This window comes from Pholcus phalangioides, unplaced genomic scaffold (assembly GCF_987345545.1).
Source record: "Pholcus phalangioides strain wild (caught in Gottingen) unplaced genomic scaffold, Ppha-v1.0 ptg000030l_1, whole genome shotgun sequence".
Taxonomy (NCBI): domain Eukaryota; kingdom Metazoa; phylum Arthropoda; class Arachnida; order Araneae; family Pholcidae; genus Pholcus; species Pholcus phalangioides.
The window spans coordinates 6,759,442-6,774,496 of NW_028301620.1; the positions used below are offsets into that span (position 1 = coordinate 6,759,442).

At 33.1% G+C, this 15,055-nt stretch overlaps 1 protein-coding gene across 3 annotated transcripts in view; it reads left to right on the forward strand.

Annotated features, from left to right (window-relative positions):
• LOC149067508 (phospholipid-transporting ATPase ABCA1-like) overlaps positions 1-15,055 on the forward strand; it is a 188,392-nt gene that overhangs the window by 60,126 nt on the left and 113,211 nt on the right. For 2 of the 3 annotated variants that reach the window (XM_089252757.1, XM_089252756.1), the window contains exons 8-17: positions 390-580; positions 2,066-2,172; positions 3,391-3,482; positions 4,357-4,448; positions 6,136-6,263; positions 6,674-6,762; positions 9,192-9,335; positions 11,933-12,144; positions 12,928-13,052; positions 13,969-14,219. In XM_089252757.1, the coding sequence (XP_089108883.1) occupies positions 390-580; positions 2,066-2,172; positions 3,391-3,482; positions 4,357-4,448; positions 6,136-6,263; positions 6,674-6,762; positions 9,192-9,335; positions 11,933-12,144; positions 12,928-13,052; positions 13,969-14,219 (1,431 nt within the window). Of the gene's footprint in view, positions 1-389; positions 581-2,065; positions 2,173-3,390; positions 3,483-4,356; positions 4,449-6,135; positions 6,264-6,673; positions 6,763-9,191; positions 9,336-11,932; positions 12,145-12,927; positions 13,053-13,968; positions 14,220-15,055 lie in introns of those variants that run through there. The other variant, XM_089252758.1, reaches the window with a different exon arrangement.

Below are 15,055 nucleotides of genomic sequence, written 5' to 3' on the forward strand. Positions count from 1 at the left end.
GAACAGTCATTTTTGTTAGCCAAGACATCACTGTTGCAGCTACTGGAGATACATATTCTCCTGCATTAGCCGGAAAACTCAGGAGTCGTGAGCTTTTTGGATGCTTAAGTCTGGTACATTTCTTGTACTCAGAATATGCAATTCAGATAAAACTGCTATCAACTGAAACCTTGAGAAAAATAAACTCTTACTAATGATGGCCTTGTCTTTGCCCTAGAAAACTTCTCTTCTAAAGGCTAGTTTGTAACCAATATACTAAGCAAGGAAATTATATATTGAATAAATTTTTAATTGAAAAAAGCCATTTAAATCCAATAAATCCAAATCTGTCGGTATACATTGATTAATATCATAATGTTGATTTTTGATGGTATTTTTTATTTTCTAAGGTTGGAGATGTGATGTCTCAACTGGGTCGTGTAGATGTGGGCAAAAGGATATCTCAGCTAGGTTTGACATTACAGAGTCTTTCATCAAAGTACCTTCTTCCAGCCCTTTTCCATGGCGATCTACAACCACTTCTAATGGATGTGTGGAGTATCCTTAGTGGTATTCAGGATGGTCAGTTGGATTTAAACTTGTAAGTACTTACGGATATACATGTATATATTACTGCCAATATCTGAAGTCTCGACACTTAACAAAATATCCAGACATTGGCCTTATGTGTTCAATACAGTGAAACCACACTACCGTAATACTCAAAATAACAATATACCTCTACAACAATATTTTTTAAATCTTGTCTGGAATCACTTAGTCTTATGCAGAGCTGAACAAATCCCAGATGCCAGGTCGTCATGGCAACTAAAAAATCTGTATTGGCATCTAAAATTTTCTTTGTGTAGTTACTAAATTGCAGGTTGAAAGCAGCATAAAATGTTTATAACTTAGAGCAGCCTATCTGCCAATATGAAAAAGTCACAAGAAGCAGTATCCTGCTTAGACCCTTTTCTCTGGGTAAAAAGTTTTTGGCACCTGAAAATTTTTTGATTTGATTGAGATTTGTCCAGTTTTGGTCTAATTTAGGGGTTCTCAAACTGTGCACCGTCAACCTTTGTCAGGGATGCCATGGAACGGCTGTCCTGACAAAGGTTTTGCTTTGAAGAACTTTATATATATATACGAACGTTGATTTGGGAAAGGGGCACTGTATGCGAAAAAGTTTGAGAAACCCTAATCTAATGCTAAACTCCTTGATACAATAATATTTCTCACGTTGATAAATTTCTTTATAATGATATGTTTTACGAGATTTCAAAATCTCTACTGTGATTTTTTTTTATTTGGCTCAAAATAACCTTCAAAATATTTTCTATCACCTGGCTAGTTTTTGTTTGTCTGGAAGCATCTTGTGGAATTGGTATTTTGCTCTGCCCTACCCCTCGAAAGAGTTGAAGAAATTGCCACTGTTTCTACTTTTTATATATGGCACAGACGTGTAGTGATGTGAACTTTTTTACAGGGGGAACATGTGTGTTTAACTGAAACTTATTAATTGAATTATTGATTAAGGTTTTTATGTGATCCATAAATGCTCAAATGTATATTTTCCTGGTGATACTGACAATGCTGATTTAAGAAATGTCAAAACAGCATTAATTTTGCCGTGCATGAAAATACTAGTTTCCAAATGCAACAATTATCCTTCTACAATAATATGTTTTCTTGGTCTGCAGATTATAGATGATTGATGTATATCATATGATTTCACTGAATTTAAAATCTTAATATGGGCAAAATCTTCTTCGAAACTCCCTTTTTGTTACATAAGATTTTGAAATAAAAGAATTGGTATTTATTGGAATAAATATTGCATTACTTCTTAAAATTTCTGAGTCTGATATATATCACAATTAAATTAAGTAGTTTATCTTTAGAAAAAAAATTTCAGTCAACATATATCATGGAAAGTAGTATATTTTGTGGGCAACATTAATGAAAAACAGTAATCTATATAGCTTATAATAACTTTTTTTTTTCATTCTCTGATCAATTTCTTTTATGGGGTTTCACTGCTTTGTTATTTTCTCACTAACAAATTTTCTTGGTTTTTGTTGTGTAGATTGTCACTTGTTGCCAATGATGCAGAGCCATTATACGAAAGTAGTCAGTGGTCATTCTTAAAAAATGGAATCAAGCATCTTTCCCATAGTAAGGAAGATTGCTCAGGTAAAATTGTGTTCACTTATTTTCTTCCTTATGTATGCTGATAAAAGAAGTAGAATGAGTTGTTTATATGAGTTACTTTTTCCTGGGAGACCAGGACTGTTTTTAAATCCTGCTACACAGAAAAGATATGGATTTTTTTTTTTGCCCTTAAGACTCAACCACATTACTACTTATTCATTTGACTCTCATGTTATGGTGTTGTTACATAACTTTAAAAACATCTAAGCTCAAAATGTTATGCATTGCTTCAAAAATTGAAGCTATACAGTTAACTGAAATACCTGACCATCGCCACAGTGATAGTTGGCTGAAGTTGGTTTTCTGTGGTTCCCAACCTCAAGGCACAAATGTGGGCTGATCTCCCTGTTAAAAAGTATTGCCACAAAGAGCAACAGGTCTGCAACGATACCTCATTCAGAGTTAGAAAAGCATTGCAGATGACTGCACTACACTTAACAAGCATCACACAGAAACAAATTTCACATCAGGTTCACAACACGCACATTCCAACATGTACCACTTTGTTAGAAGTTTCGCAGAGGAATGTAGATGAGGTGCATGTATGGTGTAGTAGTAGTTAACGGGGGGGGGGGGGGGAATAACATACAAAGTGCAGAAGAAATTTGTTATTCTGCAGAGTTTATTAGCCTTTTGAGGAATTTTTCCTGTGAACGAAACATTGAAAAGAACAAGCAAATTAAACACATTTTCAGTGATACAGCAAATAATTACATAATATTTAAAATAAGTTTGATTCCTTTAATTTTTTAAATAATATTTTATCACTTATTTCAGTTTGAATTTGTTAAAAAATTCAGTAAGTGTCAACTACAATGTTCATACAGAATGTATTTGATTTTGACTAAATTTATTGTGGGATGAATTCTTTAGCTGTTTTTCTTCAGCATTGTTAAAGTGGCTGTAACTGCAAGTTATCTGGTGAATCTGTGTATCAATTTTTTGCCTTTGGTTCTGTGCTTTTTTTAATTTTTATTTTCCCAAAAGCAATGGTCTTAGAGTTTAACTTTTTTTTTAAGCTTCTGATTTTTCTTGGTTTAATGAGTGTGAAAATAAAAAAGTTTTAATAGTTAACTTCTTCAAGGATAGCCAATATTCTGGTAACTTCTACTAACGATTGAGACATGAGACATTTGCATAATTCCAGTTTGAATTCTTAATTTACTTTGCAAATATATCATCAAGATTTTTTTTTCAAAGGTAGAACATGCAGATCACCCTCTACTGTTGCTGGTGCAGAGACATTAACACTTAGTTGGTTTAAGAGAAGTAATAATGCTACTGAGCGCAATGTAAGTTTGCAAGATAATAACATCAAGTTTAATTTTATTTTTTGTGTTGAGGAATGTTGTGTTAGGATACCAATTTGAGCTTGAATAATTACTTGAATATTCTAGAGTTTTTACTTAACTCATCATGAATTCTTCACCTGAAAGGCATTTCCTAATCTATTATTTATATTACAAAAGCATAATTAGCTATGTTTACTTTTAATACCATATCTTTTTTTTTTTACTTATGATTTTTTATGATTAAATTCTGTACTCTTAACTGATAATAATATTTATTAAAAAATTAATTTCTAATGATTTGAGAGTAAATTTTAGAAATCTTGAGGGAAGTTAATTTTATTTTTTCAAATAGAAACTAGTAAAAAATATCAAATGTCCGAGTGGTGTGGGGTTAAGATGTCTGTCTACCACTGTGAAGGGTGCTGTCCCGTGTTCGAACCCAAGGGAGGATATAGATAAGATATTTTCTTTAACAAACACACTTGAGGCAACCACTGACAGACAGTGCCTTCATTTCCAATCCATCTCATTAATGGCAGTAAATTGCAATATAGCGATATGGCCAGAGTTGGTGTTTGGTAAAGTAGCAGAAAGCATTGAAACTTCTCAAAATTATGAAAAAATATCGTGTAATGTCATGCATGATCCATAATGTAATGCTTTTATCCACAAATTTCGTGTGTGCAGTTTAAAGACTTTGTCATAATTTTGCGAGTTCAAACACTACTTTTGACTTTACTAACAAGGCAAGTTGTTAGCAATGTATAACAAAAGCGGTGTTAAAATATCCTTAACTTTGTTGTGTTTTCTTTCATCCCGTCTTTTTGAGTACTAAAAGAGTGCATTTGAAAACAAAAGATGTTATTTATTTCAGTTGACCATACCAGTGAATGGAAATCGAAGTGATTCACCAGATTCTATTATGTCGAGTATCAATGAAAGGAGCATTACATCTGTTAACTTGCTGTAAGTTTTCCCTTTTTAATTATGTGCATTTTATTTATTATAACGGACATCAAATGTATTTGGTTTAATTTTCTTGAAAAATAAATCTAATCATTTTTTCATTGTATGATTGCTTCAAAGATTTCTCAAGCACTTTTTTAAAAACAAGGGAAAATATAAAATTTTCAAGATTAGTAAGACATTTGCTTACTATGACAAAGGATGTTCAAAGATTTTTCAAGTTTTATGCTTACTCAGTCCTTATCAGAATCTTTCCTGACAAAGAGTTGTAATTTTCATTCATCGAAAATAGGTGGCAACAAGACTGCTGCCAAGTGCACATTTCCCAAACTAATAAGTGATAATGCATCTCCACTAGCAACTTGAGAGTGTGATTTGCATATTTTTTCCTTTCAGACAAATATAGGAAGTCCTCACACATCACTAATGCACCAACTTTGAAAGCTATTTGAAGTCAATTATAAACTGCAGTTCTTGGTCTAATTAGCCTTCATGCTCTTAAAATGACCAAGGTGAAAAAAAAAGATTAAAATGCTCAAGTTTTTAAACATGATGTAATACTGAGTTGTTAGTGTAGAGATGGGATAGAGAAAGTATACTACTATTTACTATATTACTGAATGAAACATGCACTTCATCCACATTCCTCTGCGGAATTTCTAACGAATTGATACATGTTGGAATATATGTGTACATGTTGTGAACTTAACGAAGTTTGTTTCTGTGTAGTGCTTTTGTTATGTGTAGGGCTGCCATCAATTTTTATAATCAAGAGTGAAATGCAATGATTGAATAATTGTATTGTTGTAGGCCTGTTGCTTTCTACAGCAAGACATATTGAAGGAGAGATTTGCTTGCATTTGTGTGTGCCTTGAAGTTGGGAACCTCAGAATACTAACTTCAGCCAACTACCACTGTGGCAGTGGTGGGGTTCGAACCCTGGTAGAGAAAGCATACTGTGTACTCACCTTAGCTCTCTTCATTTTTCATGTAGCACCCTTTATTCTGTTTGTTCCTGTTCAAATCTACTTGAGAATTTGTACCAGTCTTTCTCGAAGTGCATGTCACTGTTCTTAGGGGCATCATTGACCCTTGTCAAGAATATCGCAACAAGCTGTTTACACTGATGATTGCGTATTAAGCGCTTTGCAGTTCTTTTATCGATTGTTATGGGGATAAAGATTGTCAAAGCAAGGAATCTGCATTTGGCAAAAAAATTCAGTGGTTCAAACAATGGTTTATTTGTTAGTTTTTTTTTGCACTTGCACCACAAATGTAGTAGTTGTGTTAAAAAAATGGGGGTTTTTTTGGGAAAACTATTATGCACACATATATTTTCATATATAGTGATAAAGCTTTTCCTGACACATGATCCTGCTCCTTAACTGGAGCAATGGCTTCAATATTGACAATGGTTTATATAGCCTGCATTGTGTACAGTTAAAAAGTAAAAAAAATGTTTACATCTTTTTATAATCAAATTTTACTCTAAAATAAAATGACACTTTGTGTAAGAAATAAACAGATATTTTAATTATGCATGCTTTCATTAGCTGGTTTGTGCAATAATGTATTCTGTCTGCAGAATGCTTTATATTTACCCTTTGCAATTATCATTTCTCTATTTTTTTATTACTTGTTTTTTACTTTACTTTTTTTTTCATTTCATGTTTACTTATTTATTCAGTCAGACGTTTAGTGATTGGATCGAGACTTTGATGTATATTTTGCGTCTTTTGCCAGAAGAGGAAGCTTCTAGAATCACTGGACACAAAGCTTTCGGAATGTTCCACTTTATTGTTAATGCTGTATATGGTATGTCTTATCCTGCTGTGTGTTTATACGTAGCGACATCTAAACTTACGATATTAATTTATGAAGATTATGAAAGTCTTGTTTTAGAATTTCCTTTATTAAAATAATAGAAATTTTGTTAATTCATTCTACTCCAAGTATTAATACTCATTAGTAAATCAGTTAACATTGATTCTCTATGCAGAATAAGTTGAATATTTACTCGCAAGTTGGTGCATTCTCCGTGAACATTTTCCCTTGTAATTTGGTTCACTGAGGAGATATTTGCAAGTCAAATCAACACTGTGTTATGTATATATATTATGTTTATGTTTAGCCAGCATTTCCATTTTATGTAAAAACTTATGTTTATTTTTGATGAAATGAACAGGTTGTTTCATGAGTTTTGTTATCAATATTTATTTGAATAGAAATCATGAAATCACCACCAGCTCATCGTTTTCAAGACTTCTTTGATCTGGCTGAAAGCATGTTTTACACATTAGCTGACATGAGCAAGGTATGATTAGTTCTGGATAATGTATAGACTCAATTGACCATGATTTTATGAGCATTCATTGTATGACTAAATAAGAAGAGTTGTTTTGTTTATCTTGCCCCAAATTGTAAATGAAAAATGACAGTGTTAATTCATGAGCAAAATTTGCTGCCTAACTGGTGAGTGACTGGTTTTCTAACTGTGCTGTTCTGGTTTGAAACCCAGTTTGAACAGGGATGTGTTTTTAGCGAACTGTGACAGTTTTCTTGAGACAGATAATTTGGATTTCTTGGGGAAAATATTAAAGCAAAAAAATTATGTGGCATTAGATGCAAATATGTATGCAGTCGATCTTATATATAAAACAAAATTGAATGTTACTATGTTTCGGTTATAACAAACTTCATCTCAGTGAAACTGCAATACCAAAATAGTGTTAAAAATATTACTTATAAGGAATTGCTATATTTATGAATCATGGATATAACAAAGTTTTTCGTAAGAATGGTATTTTTTTTTATTGGATTAAGTTCTGTAAAATTAGAAATTCTCTTTAAAAAAAAACAGTATGGAGAACTATTGAACTATTCTGAGAAGGGGGAAGGAGTGTGTTCTGTCAGCAACATTTATAGCTAATTGGTGATCTCTAGTTCCTATCTGTTTCTGTTCATTACCAGAACTGCTTGAAAAAAGAGGTATCAGCATAGCCAGTTTCATTTATGTCAGAGTTTCTCAGTTTTTTTTAATCCCAGAATCATTAAAATATTTAAATATTCAGAAAACCATTTACAACATTGGTTCTTAAACTTTTGCCATCTACGGTTCCCAGTCTAGAATAGTCTAATAAAGAATCAATTCAAAGCACACTGAACAGGCACACACACCTTATCGGCAGCCTTCCTCTGACATAAATCGGTTGTGATCCCCCTATGAGCTGCGGCACACACACTGAGAGCTACTGAATTTCTCAGAAAATGGGCCTAATATTTTATTGGAAAACTTATGTAAATATTTTCAATATTTGTGGCATATGTGAATAATTTTAATTTTAAGTCTGTGTACGTACCACTTGCCACATCTTCGCAGACTATAGTTTGAGAAACGCGGCTTCAAGTGGATTCCTTGCATTAAACTTGAATATTTTTTCAAGTATTGGTTGTAACGAATATCAGATGTTGTGAATTTTTTCACCTTCCTGTGCAACTTTGTTATATCTGAGCGTGACAGTATTTTGAATTAAAAACATTATTAATCTCTAACCTCTTATAAAAACAGATTCATAATAACTGAACATGCACTTCCTGGAAAAGTATTTATTGTAAAAAGTATTTAGTAATCATATAATTACAACAATCAATTGATTAAAATAAAGTACTACCATATAAAGTAAAAGACTAGGTTAATATTTTGTTAATACATAGTAGTAATTAACAATCCTTTGTATTACAGTGATACCTCAGCTAACAAACGCCTCAGCTTATGAATTTGTTTGACTGACAGACAGACATGACCGCTCAGAGAGACCATCTTGGGATGGTTTCGCTCTTTCATAAAGGGGTGGATGTCTCGGATGGTCTCGTTTGACTAACAAAGATTTTTTTCCACGTTTTTCTGCCTAAACTAACAAACATTTTAATTGAAATGGATGCATCGGGAGCTCTTGGTACCAAACTGAACAATCTGGACATTTTAAGAACTTATTTTTTATATCTGCATGTGTGTGTGTAAGAGAGAGAAATGAGCTGACTATATCACATAGCACACCACCTCACTTACTTTTTTTCACTGTGTTCATAAACTCGACTGCATAGGGGCCGTTAAAGTATTACATCATCATCGATGGGGGGGGGGGTTCCGATTTGCTGACTTTTGATGACAAGGGAGGGGGGGTTTGGATAATGCTTACGTCATCAACCACCCTTTATGAAAATATGAGTTGGATTCAGAGGGGCAGAGCTGATGAAGAAATTTTGCTGACAAGAGGGGGGGGGGGGAGGGCATCAGCATTTTGCAGACTTTTGCTGACGGGAGGGGGCAAAAATGGCTAAAAATTTGCTTACGTAATACTTGAACGGCCCCATAGCTTACATAGTGTATAATAAAAGATATGTTCACAGTGTATCTTCCAATAAATTCTTCTTCATCCAATTATGAAGTGGAGTTAGTTTATCTAAGCCATCAGTCAGTTTTTGTCTTTTTTACATTGTTTCTTAGTGTTTTGTGAAACTTATGTTCAAATTTTGGGCGGTTCTAGTTTGAACTAAGTTATTTCTCACAGAAACCTATGGGGAAATATTGTTCCTGCTAATCAATGTTATTCCGGAAAGAATTATATTTGTTAGTTGAAGTATCACTATTTCACAACACTTTGCTATACACACGATGTAAATACGCTCTAATACTAGTGAAACGTTTTTGAATGTAAAAAAAGAGTTTCTTTTGTATTTTAGGGCGATTTGATTTATGATGCTGGATTTTGGAAGACGACCTTGTGCAACAAGAATAAATTTTTAGAAAACTTCAATGTACCTCAGGGTATCGATGCCTCATCTCTACAGAATTTTGCCTGTAATGTAACTACGCTAGCAGAAAAAGTAAGGAAAAAAAATCAAGGAAGTGTTTCATTCATCACAAGCATGAAACTTATAGAATTAAATTTTGTAGAATATGAACTTAATCTTTCTGAAACAACTAAAAACAAGTTACCGTAGATGTAAAGTATTAAGAACGCAGATGTAGTAGTTGCAATGATTAGTTGTACCCTTAGTGGGAGAAGTTTGTGCTAAAGAGCCGTGATCCGCAGGAACTGTCAATTCCACATCTGCTGAAGACATCTTCAATGGAGACTGAGACACAGCCAGTCAGATTTTCTTGACTGTCCAATGAGGCAATTGATGCCGATTTTGTTAGCCTATGTTTTTCTATCAAATGCACCGTTGTCTCAACTTTGTTACTCACTTCAGTTTTTGCTAAATATTGTCTGAGATTTTTTACTGACATGATATAGCTATCTAGATCAGTGTTTTGATGACTATGACTAGAGCAAAATAAAAATTTGCCCTATTATCAATACTTTTATTTGTAGAGCCTGGAATTTCCAGAAAAAATGTCATAAAATGTTTATTTTTGCCTATTTTCAAACTTTTTTGTAAAAACCACCTTTTTTGAAATTTTCTGAATGCCTATTTTAAAATTGTTTTAAGTTCATGAATTTCAGAGATCATATTCAGTATAGCTTGGATGTTTTAGCATGGAGAAGTTCAAAAGACTTGAGATCTGTAACTCCTAGAGATTAATTAATTAGTTATCAGAAAGCCCCTTGCCGCTCTTCCAGCCTCATTTAAACTCACATAGGTGCAAGTGCTTGAGAGATAGAAAACTTGGTGTTGCCCTGCATTGACTTTGCTTTGGTTGAATACATGAAAATTTTTGTTTCAGACAAACACGACTATGTATGAGAGAACCAGAGAAAAATTAGAGAAGTTTGTTTCTTTTTATTACATAACTTGCTCATGCATTGGACTGCATTGTATATGTATAGTTGACTGATCACTGTCCCAAGAAGTCATCAGTTGATGCCTTGGCTCACCCAGGCCATGCAGGACTTAAGAGTGATTTGGCCCTGGAGCCATTATATATTTTTTACATCACAAATGCACTGCAAACAACCATGGCAAGCTATTTTAAATATTTAGTATTTGACAGAATAGACCAGTGACGTCTGTTTCACAGGTGCAGCCATGCTGGACCCTGCCCTTAAAGTATATGTCCTCGTATGTGGTAATATAAATGAAAAAAAAATTTTTTTTTTCAACAATGAAATGGTAACTGTGTTTCAACTATAAAAACTATGATGAATTTTCCAAATAAATGAGAAGCATTCGTAACTTGAAGGAGCCCCCCCCCCCCCACAATCATTTCCTCTATGAGTTCTGCATCTGGTAATGCCAGCCCTGAAATCTACCTAATCCTAAGGGACCACAAACACTTGATTTTTGCCATGAAATGAATTTAATTTTGGAAATAATACTGTTATTATAAGCTATAATTGGAACAGTAGACTGAGTTTGTATAACAAATTTTTTCAGCCAGTTATCAGACACTTAATATCTAGGCTTTTAGTTATATTTTTCCTTTCTTCCATTAATTATAAATGTCTTTTTTAGGGCATATTTTAAGTACCCTTTTGCCTGTCTATTTTGACCATTTTAGTGCCTAAACATCTGGGCTGTATTTATTAGATACTTGTCCCTCCACCCTTAATTCTTTGACTGCACAAATAGTCTAAGATATGCTTTTATCTCAGCACAAGCTAAAAAAATTTGCTATCTTTACAGTTTTCTTTCAATATAGATGACAATATATATAACTCAGACATTGCATAAATTTTATAATTGAAAAAAAAAGGAAGGTGGCAGTACAAAAAAACCGGTCAAGGAATAAACAATGAAAGAAAAAAAATGATGTGGAGGCGCTACTACTACTCCTCCTCCCACGCACACACTTTTGTTTATCTCTCTCTCTTTCTTCTTTTTTAGAAGAAAGAGAGAGAGAGTTCTTCACCCTTACTCCCAAATATCAAGTGATAACTGCTAGGGCTGATTCCGAGAGAGCCCAGATCCTCTTTAAAGAATGTGTTACTGACATATTTTTTCATTCATTCTTGAGCTGAGCTATCAGCCACATCAAAATGTATGTCTTAAAGTCAAGTTCTTATAGTAAAAATGTAATTAAACGGTATATTTTTTAAATTGAAAGAGACGTCGTATTTTAAAATCTTGCATCTCTTTTAAAAAGTCAGATATATATATTCGTGCTGCATTTATATGCAATTTTAAGAATTTCATAAAAAAAAATTTAAATTGTCAGAGGGTGATCGAGAAGGCCACTAAGTGTGAAATAAAAAACAGATCTTCAGTACCTCATCTTCCTGTAAATTCCCATTTATCTAATTTTGAAGTTGTTTGTTTTAACCTTTGGTCAGTTTTTATCTTTTTTAAAGTATTCCTTGGTGTTTTAAAAAAACTTACTTTAAATTTTGGATAGTACCCGAAACAAATTAAACAACTTTCCATAGAAACCTATAAGAAATCCTGTTCCGTCTAACGACCATGGTGTAATTTTTTTGCAGTGTTTTAATGAAATTACTATCATAGTTTCTATAGCTTTAATTTTCTATTTTCTCTTATAGTTTTTACAGTGGTGGCCATCTCAAGAAAAAATTAAGCTAACCAGTGAGAAAACTTCAAAAATGGCTGAAATGGTTGAATTCTTGCTGTCTCATCATGCAAAAGAAGTTCAACAGGGCTCAAAGAATAGCCTTCGATCAACCCTTTTGCAACTACAGCTGGCTTTTGGAAATTTCATGGAAAATCTTAGACAAAAGAGCAATTTTTCTGATAGGTAATAAATATGTCAGAACTTGAGCATACATAAGGAAAAACATATAAAAAATTATTTTAGATTTTTTTGTATCTGGGAAAATTGAGGTCTAATCCATTCACCTCTAATGTCACATTGAGGTCTAATTTAGCATTGATCTAATTGATCAATAAATCTAATTAAAATTTATATTTCTCATCTCTTCCTGGTTTCAGTTTTGCCCGTTTCTTTCATTTTTGCAAGTTTCTTTCAAATTAAATTACCGTTTAACATTATTATATGTCAGGTATAACAGGAGGCAGCTCAAGGAAAAAAATCTCTACTTGTGGGAGACATATTTCTGGTGCCCCATTGAACAAGATTTTTAGATCCATAAAACTTTTTTTTCCACCCTTTCACACTCAAGTTTAGCGCTCCTCCTACAGTGGCACCCTGTGTGGCCACCCCATGAAGGGTGGGCTTAGAAGGTGCACAGAAATTTATATTTTTCAGAAATTTTTTCATCTTTGCTTCATATTAGTATGGGGATCTCTATATAAAATATCATCTCAGATCTTGCTCTCTCAAAGTTGATTGCTCATCAACTGTTAAATGGATCATCTGTTTCTGGCGTTATATTTTGCTTTTGGTCTCTTCATAGAAGTAATTACAGAAAATTATTGTTTCAGCATTCAAACAAAATGCACAGTCGCTTTTATGATATAATTCTAAAGAAAAAAAGTGTTAAAGAGTTAGCACTATGTAAAAATTTACTGGTTTTAACAGAGTTTTAATAACCTTCAATTTCTTTCATTTTCATTTCAGTCTCATGGTATTGCTTCGTGTTACTGATACTGCATTCCATCAGTCTACAACTGGCCGTAAACTAGTGCCTTTGATTGCATATTTTGCAGAAGAACTTGTGGTGCATGTCAACAAAAGTCTGATTGGTAAGTGAAAATTATGATACTTTGTAGGAAATTTATGTATGATATGTTGAAAAAAACGTGTTGATGGTGAATGTAGAGCTTTTGGGAACTATTTAATTTGTTTGAAATATTCTTTTATACATTCATATGTGTGTGTGTATATATGATAGAGTTAACTGCTTATCAATGTTATTTTTTCAATTAATAATACAATACTTTATTATTAGTCAGAAATGAGGAATACAGAAAAAAGGGGAGAAAAAATTACCAAGGAGCCAAATGGCCCTTACTGGCAATCACAATTTACAATTTGATATGAAACTTATAAACATAAAAATAAATAAATAAAAAATAATTGACAGAACAATGTTATGCTTCAAGTTTTCATTTTAATAAGCAAAGTAAATGTCTAATGACAGAGTGTCTTAGGACAAACACCATAATCTGTGAGTTCGTTTTCTTCTGAATTTTTCCCTTAATGTTAGTGATTGACATTATCTTGAAGTGTGTAAATTGCATTATTGGATACTGAATTACAAGATTCATCTGTAGCTATGAATCCAAGACAGCTCTGCACTGATTATTCTATTGATTGTCTCACTCATTTCATTGATGGCCACGGAGCCAAGTAGGTCTGATGTTTTTCAGGACAAGGATCCATGACCTGCTGAGCTTCATCGCCTACTCTCTTCAATTGTAAGAGCTTAGCTGAATAATTATTTCAATGTTCCCTCTGTACATTTAAGGCTCTAGATGATGCAAACCACTACCATTGAAAAAAATATTGAGAAGAACATTAACTCGTACTGCGACAGTTTTTTAGTGCCAATAGATTTTTTGCACAACAGACTTTCTTCCAGTTAATGACTGGTGTGAAAACTTTACCAGTTACTTAAATGTATAATTGTTTTGCTTTATTTTTGTTTTTTGCTCACAGAAGAAGTATACAGACAAGAGCCTTCATTGCCAGTTCTTTCAACATTCATTAGAAGCTTTGTGCTTGCTACTATAGATGTATCAGAAACTGCTTTATGGACAGCTTTAGATCATTCAGTTCTATTGCGACTAAATGATGGGCGCGAGAGCTTCTGTGCTGAAGATGATAACAGTACCATGTACAAAACATTATGTCCTGAAAGTTCAACCTTCATTGGTCTAAAATTTCCATCAGACAGTGTTCTTCAAAAAGTAATGTTATTTACATTGTAGTTTTACATTGTAGATGCAGTTGAACTCTGATATAACAATTTTTCTAGAAGTTTCTATGCATACATTTGTGTTTATTTCAACCTTGATATATAACAATTTTTCTCTTGATTTAACACTAGAATACTACATACTACCAGAATTTCCGGACCCCCTAGAACTACTGAAGCTGTTTTTTTTACCACTATTGCAAAAATACATGACACATCTGTAAACATGGATTTATTTTGGATTAAAACAAGTGTCATAAGAACTAGGGTTGCCTGAGGTTGTCTCGAAATATTGTCGTGTGGAGGTTTGGGGGGCATTGAACTTCAAGTTATTCATCTCTGCCCGTTTCTGCTTCAAAAAATGCTTAATTAAAGCTGTGGAATTTTTTCGATGTACTTTTTACGGGCCCATAATTAATTTTAAAACATCCAAAACTATATGAATTTATGCAGTTGAATATTAAAAGACAATACGGAGACATTAGTTTTCATGCTTGAGAAGATATAAATAAAAAGTTGAAATCAATGTTATTGCATGGATATCCAACTCGAAAGTAGGTCCGGCTAATTACTTCATATTTAATCTCCTGGGATTCGTACCTCTCTAAGCGAACTCAATATTTCAAAAATCGAGTATTTAATACAATTTTTTAAATTATTGATGTGACAGAGAACCCCATCAAATTTCCGCATTTCTACATTAAAATCGGCAATTTTAATACTGATTTTTATGAGGATCACCCTTTTCTTGACCATCTAAGCGATGCTGATGATGATTACGACGTCATTCAAAAAACCTCATTACTGGGAGTATTGAAAATATGGCAA